General features: G+C 42.7%; 1 protein-coding gene and 1 pseudogene across 1 annotated transcript in view; both read left to right on the forward strand.

Moving 5' to 3' along the window:
• LOC139276696 (cadherin-related family member 3-like) overlaps positions 1-16,519 on the forward strand; it is a 113,786-nt gene that overhangs the window by 75,294 nt on the left and 21,973 nt on the right. Inside the window, exons 13-14 of the mRNA XM_070894663.1 lie at positions 112-344; positions 11,603-11,774. Of these exons, the coding sequence (XP_070750764.1) occupies positions 112-344; positions 11,603-11,774 (405 nt within the window). The remainder of the gene's footprint in view (positions 1-111; positions 345-11,602; positions 11,775-16,519) is intronic.
• Positions 3,103-3,329, forward strand: LOC139277714 (U2 spliceosomal RNA; annotated as a pseudogene).

Raw genomic sequence — 16,519 nt, forward strand, 5'->3', positions numbered from 1 at the left:
GTGTATTTGTAAAATGACTCCAGCATTTAGAGGTCTTCTAATTTCTTGCACCTTAGAGATTCTAGCATATATCTCACAAATGATTTTTTTTTAATTGCCTTGTCAAAATAGCAAAACACAAGATTGGGAGAGTTATTGCAACAGATAACGATTTTCCACTAAATGCGGTGACTTACAAAATAATTTCTGGAGACACACAAGTTATCAAACTGTTCTGGATTGATCCAAAAGAAGGAACCATAGAGCTGATAACCCAGCCAGACTATGAATCCGCCCAACAGTATACCCTCAGCGTGGAAGCCATTGACAGCGATCTTATTCAGCCTAAGACTGCAGTGACCAAGGTGAGAATATATATTTACCATATACAACTAAAAGAAAAGTTGAAAAGACATGTTAGATAAAAATTTGGTGCAGTATTTAATTAATGTATATCTACTACATTGGTGTCTCAAAATTCCTCTCAAGTTACATTTCTTCCATGTGCAAAGATGCAGTGACTCTGACTTTGCCTGTGAGATAAATACAATACAAGGTCAAATTTCTGGCCGTTGATCATATATTAAAATGGCTTCTAAAATAATCTTACAAGGCAACAACCTCACCAGGCTATTTCTGGGATAGATCAGTTGTCAGTCCATATAGACTCTGTTGTGATTGCAGAATAATAATGATTTCGAACAGCTTCAAAATTAGGATCTCGATTTCATCATTGTTCTGTCTAATACTTGGAAATCGGTGGGAGGAGAATGTTGTACAGATAATTATATATTTTTATAGCTACTCCATTCTGTCACTGACTAGCATTTATTCATTGCTGTATTTATTTTTAAAGGTGTATAATGTATCTCTCAACCCAAAAGGGCAACAGTTCATAAACACATACTATCTGTTTTGCTTGAATGTTCCCCTTCTTCCCTTGGGCACTTTGAATGCTCGTGGCTCTCTCTCCTGAAGCCGAAAATGGTGGTCTTGCTGTGAAGGTGCCCCAGAAGACCTGTTATTTGCATAATTGAATATGATATTGTGGACTAAAAATTATGATAGCCATATTAAAAAGAAACCCCTGCTCATTGTAGATAGAATATTGAAGCACATTATCATCTCTGTATATTTGGGGGGAAAGAATCAAACACGGCCCCATGGACTCCACAGTAAATTTTATAATGAACAGTTAAACAAGAACTCCATTGCTGTGGACTGGAAATCAAAGACAATTGTTTGTCTCTGCAACTTGCTGGGGAAAAATTGTCCTGAGAACAGACTTTTCTTACCTTGGCGGGTTCGGTGTGGCCGTGTTTGTGGCGGGTCCTGACCCCGCTATTGGCTCCATCCCGCCGTATAGAATGAACTTACCTTAACGGGGCCTATTAAGTCCACCCAGCGCATTACCTGGCACAATTAGATGGAGCGAATCTTTTAAGCCAGGCTCCTTAAAGGGACCGTGGCCACATTACATAGCAGATGTTGAATCTTTACTCTACAATCATATAATAAAAGTTATATATGAGTGACAAAGAAATATTTAAATAATATTATCATTAAGTAATATGACTCCATCTACAAATACAATCAAGAACATGATTTAAAAACTACATTAATTGGGAAGTTATTGATGCTTTAGTTACCAATCTATAGATGTTTGCATCAATAACTGGTACAAATAAAAGATGTGTGTGTATAGGTAATACATGAAATTAAGCAGATTTTAAATGTAATTGTAAAGGGGTGTATTTACAATCTTATGCAATTTCAGCTGAACAGCTGCGGAATCCCTGACAAACAGTGTAAGTGGTGCTTACAATGTGTTTCTGAGATTTCTGCAGCTTTTCCGTTGAAGGTAACAATGGATAAGTGAGAGAACCTCTGCAGACCCGAAAGTCTCAGACTGAAAAATTAAATTAGTCACATTGAGGGACTGAAAGCAAATTGAACCAATGGAAGGAGCGATGAGAATGCATTGTTACGGTTGATGACATGATTTATTGTGTAATTAGACAATCATTCTGAGAAAAACCAGAAACAACACAAATATTTATTTAAATGTTATGAGCTGGATTTTCGAGGGGTTTGCAATCAGTTTAGCGCTTGGGCAGTGGTTTTGTGGCGGCGTTAAATTTAGCGCCCGCCCGATGTTTTCACCGTTTGGATGACGTCAATCATCGTGCAACGCTGCGCTAGCACCCCGGGCGGAATTTTCAAGCCTATTGCCCAATTTACAACCGCCCGGGAACTCACCAGCAAAAAAACAGTCGGACCCAGGGCGCACTCAGCACTAATGGCACCATCTTGAAAACTGAGCAGAAGTTCAGTGCATAAAAGGATTGGGAGAAGGCTGCGTTTTTTTACAGTGAAGTTTTATGTGAGTTTATAGTTCATTTTAAAGGACATTTAAGGACATTTTAAAAGATGGGGGCTATACTATGTCAGCCATTATTCCTGGTTGCTATACTTATACAGCGTCGAGCTGCAAGAAGGCTTATTGATGAGCATTTTGAACGTAATGGAAGAACTCGCAAACGTATAGGGAGGAAGCCTTACCCCCCATGAGTTTACAAGGAACTGCGCTCATACCTGCAGCTGTCTGAGGCACAGTGCATTAGAAGGCTGCGCTTCCGAAAAGAAATGCTGACAGAGTTGTGCCAGCTCCTACAGGCAGACCTAAGCCTACCAGCGGCAACAGGACTGCACTGCCCGTTGAGGTGAAGGTGACTGCGGCACTTGTCTTCTATTCCTCCAGCTCCTTTCAGGCATTAGCAGGGGGCATATGCTCCATCTCGCCGTACACTACACATTGCTGCATTCGCCAGGTGACTACTTTACTGTACGCACACAGGATGGACTTCATAAACTTCCCAATGACTAAGAATGAGAGGGCTGTAGGTTTTGGATGATTTGCTGGCTTCCCCTAGGTTCAGGGTGCCATTGACTCTACGCACATCACCCTGTGAGCACCTTTACTCAATCCAGAGGTTTACCAAAACCAAAAGAGATTCCACGCCATGAATGTACAGATCATCTGCGACCATACTCAGCGCATCATGGCAAACAATGCCCAATATCGAGGGAGCATCTATGATGCTTTCACCTTGCATGAGAGCAGTATCTCGGCCTTTTGGCTAAGATCAAGTGTAGTACCTATTCTGACCAGCCACCATGACCTCCGGGTGGTTTCTCCCTGGTCAGGAAGGTATATGCTTGCTTTTTTGGAAACAGGAGGTGGGTGGCTTGACCCATCCACCTCCACGGAGGTGTGTGGGTGGCTTGACCCATCCACCTCCATGGCACGAACCTGGTATTGCAGTACTTCCAGGAACGGTGCAGTGGCTCTAGGCCTTTTGGCTAAGAGCATTGGCGCAGAGTGATCCTTGGCATGTGCAAGGTGACCTCTGGCGTTTGTATTTGACAAAGAATTGGAACGATTGGCTACGAATTAAAAAAAAAAAGAGAGCAGTATCTCACGCATGTTCCAGCGTCATCCACAAGGCCAGAGCTGGATGCTGGGGGAGAAAGGTTACGGCCTCGCCACCTGGCTCATGACCCCCATTCAGAAACCTCAGACAGAAGCCGAGCATCGCTATAATGAGAGCCATGCAGCCACACGCAACATCGTCTAACAGATAATTGGAGTGCTCATACAGCGTTTCCGATGCCTGGACCACTCTGGAGGCTGCCTGAAATATTCCCCTCAGCAGGTCCCTCAGTTCATTGTGGTGTGCTGCATGCTACACAACTTAGCCATCATGAGGGGACAGGATTTGCCAATGGAGATTACAGAACCACCTGAGGAGAGAGGGGAGGAGGAGGAGGAAGAGGAGCCTGGCGAGGAACCCATGCCACCACCACAACAACTACCACAACCCCAGGGACCATATGAAGCTTTCGCCATTGGTAAAGCCTTGCATCAGCAGCTCATAATTCAACGTTTTGCTTGAAGAGTGAAAGGCACGTTTGACCGTTGCCTGGCCACTCTATCCCACCAAAAATCAAAAAGGGCCACATTGCAGCAAAATTCTTAAAAGGGCAAAGTGTGTTAAAAAGACAAGCCTGAAGGCTCTGTGTCTCAATGCGAGGAGTATTTGTAATAAGGTGGACGAATTAACTGCACAGGCAGCAATTAATGAATATGATATAATTGGCATCATGGAGACATTGTTCCTGGGTGACCAAGGCTGGGAACTCAACATCCAGGGGTATTCAACATTCAGGAAGGATAGACAGAAAGGAAAAGGAGGTGGGGTAGCGTTGCTGGTTAAAGAGGAAATTAACGCAATAGTAAGGAAGGACATTAGCTTGGATGATGTGGAAACTGTATGGGTGGAGCTGCGGAATACCAAAGGGCAGAAAACGCTAGTGGGAGTTGTGTACAGACCACCAAACAGTAGTAGTGAGGTTGGGTATAGCAACAAACAAGAAATTAGGGACGCGTGCAATAAAGGTACAGCAGTTATCATGGGTGACTTTAATCTACATATAGATTGGGCTAACCAAACTGGTAGCAATACGGTAGAGGAGAATTTCCTGGAGTGTATTAGGGATGGTTTTCTGGACCAATATGTCTAGGAATCAACTAGAGGGCTGGCCATCCTAGACCTGGTGATGTGAAAGGACTAATTAGCAATCTTGTTGTGCAAGGCCTCTTGGGGAAGAGTGACCACAATATGGTAGAATTCTTTATTAAGATGGAGAGTGACACAGTTAATTCCGAGACTAGGGTCCTGAACTTAAGGAAAGGTAAGTTCGATGGTATGAGACGTGAATTGGCTAGACTGGCAAATGATACTAAAAGGTTGACGGTGGATAGGCAATGGCAAACATTTAAAGATCACATGGATGAACTTCAACAATTGCACATCCCTGTCTGGAGTAAAAATAAAATGGAGAAGGTGGTTCAACTGTGGCTAACAAGGGAAATTAAGGATAGTGTTAAAGCCAAGGAAGAGGCATATAAATTGGCCAGAAAAAGGAACAAACCTGAGGACTGGGAGAAATTTAGAATTCAGCAGAGGAGGTCAAACTGTTTAATTAGGAGGGGAAAATAGAGCATGAGAGGAAGCTTGCCGGGAACATAAAAACTGACTGCAAAAGCTTCTATAGATATGTGAAAAGAAAAAGATTAGTGAAGCCAAATGTCAATCCCTTGCAGTCAGATTCAGGTGAATTTGTAATGGGGAGCAAAGAAATGGCAGACCAGTTGAACAAATACTTTGGTTCTGTCTTCACGAAGGAAGACACAAATAACCTTCCGGAAGTACTAGCGGACCGAGAGTCTAGTGAGAAGGAGGAACTGAAGGATATCCTTATTAGGTGGGAAATTGTGTTAGGGAAATTGATGGGATTGAAGGCCGATAAATCCCCGGGGCCTGATGGTCTGCATCCCAGAGTACTTAAGGAAATGGCCCTAGAAATAGTGGATGCATTGGTGATCATTTTCCAACAGTCTATTGACTCTGGATCAGTTCCTATGGACTGGAGGGTAGCTAATGTAACACCACTTTTTAAAAAAGGAGGGAGAGAGAAAACAGGCAATTATAGACCGGTTAGCCTGACGTCAGTAGTGGAGAAAATGTTGGAATCAATTATTAAAGATGAAATAACAGCGCATTTGGAAAGCAGTGACAGGATCGGTCCAAGTCAACATGGATTTATGAAAGGGAAATCATGCTTGACAAATCTTCTGGAATTTTTTGAGGATGTAACTAGTAGAGTGGACAAGGGAGAACCAGTGGATGTGGTGTATTTGGACTTTCAAAAGGCTTTTGACAAGGTCCCACACAAGAGATTGGTGTGCAAAATTAAAGCACATGGTATTGGGGGTAATATACTGACGTGGATAGAGAACTGGTTGGCAGACAGGAAGCAGAGAGTCGGGATAAACGGGTCCTTTTCAGAATGGCAGGCAGTGACTAGTGGGGTGCCGCAGGGCTCAGTGCTGGGACCCCAGCTATTTACAACATACATTAGTGATTTGGGTGAAGGAATTGAGTGTAATATCTCCAAGTTTGCAAATGACACTAAACTGGGTGGCGGTGTGAGCTGTGAGGAGGACGCTAAGAGGCTGCAGGGTGAATAGTGAATGGGCAAATGCATGGTAGATGCAGTATAATGTGGATAAATGTGAGGTTATCCACTTTGGGGGCAAAAACACGAAGGCAGAATATTATCTGAATGGCGGAAGATTAGGAAAAGGGGAGGTGCAACGAGACCTGGGTGTCATGGTTCATCACTCATTGAAAGTTGGCATGCAGGTACAGCAGGCGGTGAAGAAGGCAAATGGTATGTTGACCTTCATAGCTAGGGGTTTTGAGTATAGGAGCAGGGAGGTCTTTCTGCAGTTGTACAGGGCCTTGGTGAGACTTCACCTGGAATATTGTGTTCAGTTTTGGTCTTCTAATCTGAAGAAGGACGTTCTTGCTATTGAGGGAGTGCAGCGAAGCTTCACCAGACTGATTCCCGAGATGGCAGGTCTGACATATGAGGAGAGACTGGATCGACTGGGCCTGTATTCACTGGAGTTTAGAAGGATGAGAGGGGATCTCATAGAAACATATAAAATTCTGACGGGACTGGACAGTTTAGATGCAGGACGAATGTTCCCGATGTTGGGGAAGTCCAGAACCAGGGGACACAGACTAAGGATAAGGGGTAAGCCATTTAGGACTGTGATGAGGAGAAACTTCTTCACTCAGAGAGTTGTTAACCTGTGGAATTCCCTACCACAGAGAGTTGTTGATACCAGTTCATTGGATATATTCAAGAGGGAGTTAGATATGGCCCTTACGGCTAAAGGGATCAAGGGATATGGAGAGAAAGCAGGAAAGGGGTCCTGAGGTGAATGATCAGCCATGATCTTATTGAATGGTGGTGCAGGCTCAAAGGGCCGACCGGCCTACTCCTGCATCTATTTTCTATGTTTCTATGTTTCTATTCCCTCTCTTATTCTGCAAATGAGACACTACACAGGAATGGTTTAAGGCGAACAAAAGAATTTATTAAACATTGTAAACTTCTTAAACATAACTTTGAAACTTAAATAACATTTTTTAAACATTGTGAACTTGAACAGAATTGGGAAACTTTTAAAACGTTCATAAAATAACATTCTCCCTGAGGCACCGATCAGACCGGCCACTCACTCCTGCAGGTCGGTTAATGGCAGGGTTTGGGGCGAATCGTCGCCTGCCCGCTGCTGCTCCCTGCGGTTATGGGACTTCTTTGCCTGCAAAGATGAAAATGGGTATGGTTACCAGAGGGTCCATCTGCTCTTGTGGCACACACACAGAGCCACCAAAGCACGTATACCAGACTGTGTGAATGTAATACAGTCCTCTGTTTAATGGCCCTGGAAGTTGCATGTGGTTCATCAGGAAGACATCGAAGTGCAGAAACATCTTTTGAGGTCTCAGAAAGCAATCTTAATAATGTGTAAAGATCATTCATGGCAAATAGGGTGCCAAACTAAGCCTACCTATACCAACAGCATGAGAACAAATAGTGTGTTGGATTTATAATTTAAGCAATGAAGGTGTGCATCAATAAAAATTGTGCTCACTCTAATGACCCTCGAATGATTGTTGAATTTCTTCCGGCACCATGTAGGAGTCCTTTGCACAGTGTCGGTGGCAGAGACCTCCTCTGCTATTTGGCTCACAATTTTTCTGTCGACCGATGGGATGAGTCTCGATCCACCTCTCCTGTTTAATTCGGCCCATCTTCATTCAACTGCCCCCACTAGCACCTCATTCACCTCTGGGCTAAACTTTCTAGCTCTCTGCCTGCTCTCTTCATCCATTGCGAAAATCTAAATCTAAAATGGCTGATTCAGCCCCGGGTGTACTGTGCATGCGCGCGGCTGCACCCTGCATTAGCGTTTGCGATCAGACAACAGACCAGAAACGCTGGTTTAAAAAAAAAAAATCGCGCACACACAGAATGTCTGATTTTTTTTTAATGATCGCAACTTTCAGCTCCGCTGCACAAATGCTGTCATGCAATGCCTAAGTTAGCGCTAACGCTAATGAGCTTTACTGTTTGCCGAAAGTTGCGCACTCTGACCCTAACGCTAACCCGCCACAAAAAAAAAATGTAATCACGATTATCACCTGAAAAGGGGCAAAATCACTAAAACCTGAAAATCCAGCCCTATATGTCAATTTTATAGTGCAGATCAATTCACTGCCATTACTGTTCAGTTGGAAGGCAACAGCCAGTGAAAAATTAACATTTACCAGTAGCTTTTCAAGTAGAACAGCATCTCCATCAATCTGTTAGCTGCTTTAATCAACATGTTTTTATTTTGGTTTGTTTTCCAATGCTGTCAAGTAATCAGCTGGAGCAATGTCCACGGAACTCACGCCTCAGGTTGACAGACATGGTTCCCGAGCTACGTGAATCCTGTGGCCATGCAAGGAAATTTGAAACGAAGTGTGAGAAAGGCTCTTGTGTCTGTAAAGAACCTCATAATGATTTAAATTGGCTTCCCCGTCGCTGCAGGGAGGGTCGGCTCCATCCTGACAGATACGCCTGTGGGAACGACGTGTGGGAGTATGATGACAGAGGGTTCCTGACCCGCTGTAAAAAAAAAACGTTCCCACTGACCCGCCACCGATCGCGCCCGTTACCAACACGGAAAATCCAGCACTGAATTTCTGATTTGCATTCCCGATGGATTATATGTTCTGACTTTGTTATGAAACAGGTTCTTGTTAATAGAAATATAACATGTAACAGATAGCAATGGCTCACTGAGGTTATTTCATCATCATCGTCATCATAGGCAGTCCCTCGGAATCGAGAAAGACTTGCTTCCACTCTTAAAATGAGTTCTTAGGTGACTGTAGAGCCCAATACGAGAACCACAGACTCTGTCACAGGTGGGACAGACAGTCGTTGAGGGAAGGGGTGGGTGGGACAGGTTTGCCACACGCTCTTTCCGCTGCCTGCGCTTGATTTCTGCATGCTCTCGGCGATGAGACTCGAGGTGCTCAGCACCCTCCCGGATGCTCTTCCTCCACTTAGGGCGGTCTTGGGCCAGGGACTCCCAGGTGTCAGTGGGGATGTTGCACTTTATCAGGGAGGCTTTGAGGGTGTCCTTGTAACATTTCCACTGCCCACCTTTGGCTCGTTTGCCGTGAAGGAGTTCCATGGAGAGCGCTTGCTTTGGGGGTCTCGTGTCTGGCATGCGAACTATGTGGCCTGCCCAGCGGAACTGAACTATATAGGTACCAGATTTAATCAACATGCTTGTAAGTCTAAAAACAACAAAAAATATAGGCCTGGGAATGTGCCTTGGGCAGCAGCCATGGAATTTACTGCATTGTTGCAGTGGGACCAAATATTAGATGCTGTGTCTAACGGGCGGCTGATCCGATACCGACCGTTTTGTGCCAACATCCGAGATGCATTTCTAGGCCTTAGAATTCAGAGTTCAAGAATGCTTGAGAAATTCCAGAATGTTTCGACACTCCAACATACTGTGCCTGGCCGTGGGAAAGGCATGTTTTTTTTTACTCTATACAACTTGTCGCTCCTTGGGGCGTTCTTTGACAGAGCGAGCGCGAGTTCAATGGTTTTGAAAGAGATTTGCAGAGGGTGGGGTGTGGTGGTTTTAGTGATTGCTCTCCAGTGGTGCAGTGAGGAATTAGCAGAACCTCAAAGTAAAAAAGAGCCTTGAAATTCCGATCAGAGGGTTCCTTCGGACGAAGGCCTCCGACCCAAAATTTCTCTACGACTGTACCTGGTGGTCCTGGAGGTACCTTGGATTCTGGTCGGAGGCCTTCTTTCCACCCGTTTCCCAGTGCGTCCACGTCTTTACATACGGATGGAGAAGCTGGAGCCTCGTGGGCCTGGACAACCAATCACGGTACAGTATTCTCTTCGATAGTGATGGGAACTCTGATTTTATGAGTTATAGGTATCAATGAGAATAACACCCAACCACAACATAATAAATTTAAAAAAAAACACCACATATTTAAAATTAATTGAAATTAAAGTTATATATTTTTGGGGATTGTTTTTTAATGTGCTTTAATAGGGTTTAAAATAAATTTACCTTATTGGACAGGTTTTTTACTATAAAAATGTGTATTTACATTTTATTTTTATATGTTTTAAAACTCTTACGCTGGTAAAAGTTGGATGCACCTGCTTTTACCAGGCGTAAAAGTTTGAAGGACATTTGCTGGACATGAGTTCAGCAAATAGCCCAATCTCTGCCGCGTGGATGTTCTTCTCCTGGGGATGTGGAAGATCTGTCGCGAGAAATCTTGACAGATCGGAAAAGCCGGTTTTTGGTGCATGCGCATTGTGTGCCAAAACCTGGCTTTTGCGAGGCCTCGCAGGATCCGTACGTATTCCATACAGACCCGACGAGGCCGGAATTTCAGGTCCAAAGATTCACATTTATATAGCGCCTTTCACGACCACCAGACGTCTCAAAGCGCTTTACAGCCAATGGAGTACTTTTGGAGCGTAGTTACTGTTATAATGTGAGAAAATATTCCAAGTGAGAGGAAGGTTGCTCAGGAAGGGTAGCTCTTTGGATTTTCGTGCCAAACCTGATTTTTGAGGGGCAGGAAAAGAAAGGTAAAAACCAGAAATTTCAGACAATGGTGAAATTGAAATTCCAGGTGGCAAATGGGACACAGAGGCCCAATTTAGGCGGCCAACTTCCCACGCCAGAACACCGTCAAGGACACATCCAAAGCTATACTGGATCAGGGAAAGGTTTACCATGTGGCCTAACCAGGATAACAGCTAGCCCTCAGTATAGTCAAAAAACAGTAATGTAGCTTGAGAGTTCAGAAGTATTTAATGAGAGTGAAACTCTCGTCTGGAGCACAATATTGGACTGCTGTTTCCACTTCTTTGAGCGATAGCTGCTATTTGTTATATATGATAGTTAATTTTCTTTCAAGATTGTTTTTTGCAATGTATTTCTGTTGTCATTTAAAGATGAGAATAATACCATGTAATAGAGATTATTGATTTTATGATTTAAGGCCCAGAGGGTTTTAGGATTTGTGACATTAGGCTTGCAGCATGACCAAGTTATTTCTTTTGCAGTAAAACTCATTATCTTGTACACTATGAAGCTTTACTATATCCCTTGCGGAGATTCTCAAATGTTGGCTAACAGGCATCACTTGACATAAAACAGATTTCACTCTGATCTCTGGACTTACTGGATAGCCTTTAGTGGCTCGCATCATAGTGTAACAGCAACAGACTTGGAACAATCGCCCCATCAAAAAAAATGTTGGCTTCTGATATCAGTTTGCTCTTTTGTTCTCTGTGGGATTAATACTGGATTGTTTGCCAGTTATCCTGGAACATAATTGAAGGTGGATTAATTGCAGGTTTCCAAATACAGCACTAAAATGTTTTCCCATGGGCTGGGTATTAGTGTGGTATTTATAATCCTTGTACAAATTTCCTTCAAACCATTTTATGGGAAGGATACATGTACATATTGATCAAAACCGATGCACATCTTATTGCTCATATTGATCAAAACCGATGCACATCTTATTGCTCAGCTCCATTTTAATTGCTTATTAATCTTCATATTTCTTTTCCATTTTAAATATGCCCCCCGTAGGTCATCATCACTTTAATAGAGGAAAATGATGAAAAACCTGTTTGTCTTCCACTTACGTTTAAAGCAACTATTCTTGATAATATTGCTGTTGGAACTAATATCAATGGATTCAGATTGAGCTGTCAAGACAGAGATTCCAATAACAATGAGATGCGGTTTGAGATTGTATCAGGTATGTTTATTAAATCTCATACAAATGGAATCTTGGCCTTTATTGCAAAGGGGATGGAGTATAAACATAGAAACATAGAAAATAGGTGCAGGAGTAGGCCATTTGGCCCTTCGAGCCTGCACCACCATTTAATATGATCATGGTTGATCATGCAACTTCAGTACCCCATTCCTGCTTTCTCTCCATACCTCTTGATTCCTTTAGCCATAAGGGCCACATCTAACTACCTTTTGAATATATCTAATGAACTGGCCTCAACAACTTTCTGTGGTAGAGAATTCCACAGGTTCTCAATTTTCTGAGTGAAGAAGTTTCTCCTCATCTCGGTCCTAAATGGCTTACCCCTTATCCTTAGACTGTGACCCCTGGTTCTGGACTTCCCCAACATCGAGAACATCCTTCCTGCATCTAACCTGTCCAATTCTGTCAGAATTTTATATGTTTCTATGAGATCCCCTCTTATTCTTCTAAATTCTAGTGAATATAAGCCTAGTCGATCCAGTCTTCATATATCAGTAAAAGCCGGGAAGTCTTGCTACAGCTATACAAGGCATTGGTGAGGCCACACCTGGAATACTGCATGCAGTTTTGGGTTCCATATTTACGAAAGGATATACTTGCTTTGGAGTCAGTTCAGAGAAGGTTCACTAGGTTGATTCCAGAGATGAGGGGGTTGAGTTATGAGGAAAGGTTGAGTAGGTTGGGCCTCTACTCATTGGAATTCAGAAGAATGAGAGGTGATCTTATCGAAATGTATAAGATTATGAGGGGGCTTGACAGGTGGATGCAGAGAGTATGTTTCCACTGATGGGGGAGACTAGAACTAGAGGGCATGATCTTAGAATAAGGGACCACCCATTTAAGACGGAGATGAGGAGAAATTTATTTTCTGAGGGTTGTAAATCTGTGGAATTCGCTGCCTCAGAGAGCTGTGGCAGCTGGGACATTGAATAAATTTAAGACAGAAATACAGTTTCTTAAAAGATAGGGGGATAAGGGGTTATGGGGAGCGGGCGGGGAAGTGGAACTGAGTCCATGATCAGATCAGCCACGATGTTATTAAATGGCGGAGCAGACTCGAGGGGTCTTATGGCCTACTCCTGTTCCTATTTCTTATGTTCTTATGAAACATAAATCTGCATAGCAGGGTGGCGTGCAGAATTATTTCATATTAAATATTCATAGAGCAACATGAGAAAGGAAATTTGCAAGAAAGCTTGTTATTGTGCATCTAGCTTTACATATAAATAGGGCTGAAATGAGCATTTTTCATGTTAATAGTTTGAGCATAATTTTACAGCATTGCTTTTGCCTGTTTTTTTGTCAGCTGTATTGCATTTTATGCAAATTAAAGTTTCAATGGACTTCTGGTTTGTCATTCTGAAACTGGCATCACTACAACAACTTGCATCGATATAGCGCAAGTAGTAGAATGTGCCAAGGTGCTTCACAGGAGCGTTATCAAACAAAATTAGATGCTGAGCCACGTAAGTAGATGTTAGGACAGATGAACAAAAAGCTTGGTTAAAGAGGTAGGTTTTAAGAAGCGTGTTAAATGAGGAGAGTGAGGTAGAGAGGCGGAGAGGTTTAGGGCAGGAGTTCCAGAGCTTTAAGGTCTAAGCCTTAAATGAGCGGAGAAGAAAAGATGTCCCACATCGATGGAACTGATGTGTTTGACATGGTATTAAGATACATGGAACAGCAAGATTCACCCAAAGACATCATGCATATCAAGTTCTGACAATACAATGTAGCATCATTGTGGGCCTTCTGAGCACTTTTGTCATGACTGGTAATTTAGATTTTGTAAAATAAATATTTGTTCCATATAAAACTTTAACATCATTTATTTCAAAAAATACGATGTATATCTTTAAAAAACATAAAATATCAGGAACAATAAAATAAATAAAATACAGCTTTAAATTTTTGGTCGACCAAAAAGGCATCTGCTTGAATAATGCCTTCTATTTTTTTGGTCTCTGTATGTAAAAGAAAAGCAAGTCAAGATAATAAGGCTGATTTCCAATTGATGCATGTGCCTGCATAAACAGAAATTTAGCATATCCCAGTGCTAGAAACAATGAATGTTTATCACCAGTGTATTGAGCTATGACACAATCTAATCAGGATAGCCTTAACATAGACAGCACTTGTCAAGCTTAAAAGATGGTTATTGGCATAGCATACTTTCATATATGAGTTATGGAGTTTGCCCTCCATTGCTCAAGTAAAGTACCTCTGTCTTTCAGACTGAATTCTCAAAAGCAAGGCTGTATTTTAAAGGGTTTCATAGTTATTGGGATACAACACTTTTGATGTACCAGTTAGTTACTACTTTAGCCTAAGTGCGACAGACGCAGAGGCAAGCTGCATAGAAACATAGGAACAGGAGTAGGCCCTTCGAGCCTGTTCCGCCATTCAGTGAGATTGCGGCTGATCTGTAACTTAACTCCATCCACCCATCTTGGCTCCATATCCCTTGTCTATCAATCTCAGATTTAAAATGATTAATTGAGCTAGCATCTACTGCTTTCTGTGGGAGAGTCCCACACTTCTACCACCTTTTGCATGAAGTAGTGTTTCCTAAATGGCCTGGCTCTGATTTTAAGGTTATGTCTTCCTGTCCTAGATATCCCCACTAGCAGAAACATGTTCTCTATTTCTACCCTATCAATTCCTTTCAAAATCATAAAAACCTCAATCCAATACCTTGTAACCTTCTATATTTCAGGGAATACAAGCCAATTTATGTAATCTCTCCTCATAATCTAACCCTTGGGGCCTTGTAGCATTCTGGTAAAACTGCACAGCACTACTTCCAAGGCCAATATATCCTTTCTGAGGCACGATGCCCAGAACTGTACACAGTACTCCAGATGTGGTCTAAACAGGGCTTTGTTTTACTGTAGCAAAACTTCCTCCCATTTATATTCCAGCCCTCTAGTTATAAAGGCTAACATTCCATTAGCCGTTTTGATTTTTTTTGTACTTGAATATGACGTTTTAGTGATCTTCATATGTAAGATGCTTAATTCTCAGAAATATTCGTGCCTGGCAGGAATCAGACAATTACTCCAATTCTGTGAAGCATTCATCAATTTTTTTTGGAAGATTTGCAAAGAAATCCTATCAAAAGAACTCAACTGAACAATTTACACAGCAGATGAGTCAGCATCTGTAAAGAGAAAAGATCGTTTTGCATGTATAACTAAAGGGCTGCACACCTGAAATTTTAACTCTCCACAGATGTTGGTTGACCTACTGAGTATTTCCAGCATTTTCTGTTTTTATTTCAGATTTCCAATATTTGCAGTTTTTTTCTCTCTTATTTCAACTGATGAGTTTGTCTGTGCTATTTGGGCTGACTGCGACAACTCACCGTTACTTCTTGCTTCTGTAAATTGCTATCTGCGAACAAACCTGTTTGGTAGCTTATGCAAATGTTTGGCTCACTGATATTAATCAACTGCTGAGGTGACGGGGGTGGATTGTAGAAATCCAGAGACAATAAATGAAATTTGTGTTTGCCTGGGGCATGGTATCCCAGTTATTTTCTGTACAAAGTCACTCCTCAGTTTATTGGATTAGTTTGTATTGGACATGAGTAAAAGCCCGACTCATAATAGTTGAGGGCATCTTTCTAGCCAGATAGTTTTGTCCTTACGTTTGGGTATTTCTGGGCCTGCTTTGGTCTTTTCTGAGGAGCCTATAAATTGCAGACTTTGTTGGTGTCATGTATCCTCCATGGCTACTGTTGGTACTATCACAAGGTGTGCCACCAGAGGGCACAGCAGTGGGAGACTCATAGGTAACCTGTACAGGTGTGCCTGGCCTAGTATAAAAGGCAGGCCACCAGATATGATGCTCACTCTGGAGTTAACTATTAAAGGACTAAGGTCACTACAATTCAAGTACAAAACACTGCCTCGTGGAGTCATTACTAGAGCATCTAAGGACACAACAGTTGGGGGAGTATCTAGGAAGTCCTGCTCTCTACACCCAGCCAAGGGATGTTGAGGAAAACCAGTCCAATTCTCCAGAGCTGGCCTGCTCAGTATCGATGCAAACACAATGTGTCACTAAAGACCATAAGGGGTGATATTAATTCACCGCGCCCGTCAGGAATGGGGAGATAATGTCCCTAAAATCGGAGTGCTGCACTTACTTCCTCATTCTTCCTCTGATCCCACCCACTCCCATTTTGACTGGGGCCTCCACGAGGGTGGCTCCAATACCCACCTGATGCAGGCAGAATCCTTATCAAGGGTCCTATGATGACAATAGGGCCCCAGCACCATTTAACTCCTCCTAGTGAAAGTAACACATAGTATTGGACCTGCCCAATATTACTGGGTGGTACAGGCATGGAATGGCAATTGGAAGAAGTATTTAGAGGGCCACTCACCTGCAAGCACTCAGTTCACCGATATCTCTGTGCAATTGACCTAGCTGGATTTCTTCAAGAATCTTTGCATTGGAATTTAATGTATTTCACTATTATTGTGCTTCTTCCCTATCAAGAAGTACAGGGCTCTAGCGTGGTTGGAGCCAGAGGAGCAGCAGCAACAGCGGGTCTGGATGGAGATTGACCCTTCCCTCGACCTGGTTCTCTCTTGGCTAGTGTGAGCCAGAAAGAGAGGGAGATAGTTATTGAGTCGTGGTTGAAATGGGTTGTGCAGGTATCTGAGTCAGCTTTATACAGTGCACATGCTGAGAGGGAGAAGCAGCAAGTTGCAAGCGGG

Source organism: Pristiophorus japonicus, chromosome 12, assembly GCF_044704955.1.
Source record: "Pristiophorus japonicus isolate sPriJap1 chromosome 12, sPriJap1.hap1, whole genome shotgun sequence".
NCBI lineage: Eukaryota > Metazoa > Chordata > Chondrichthyes > Pristiophoridae > Pristiophorus > Pristiophorus japonicus.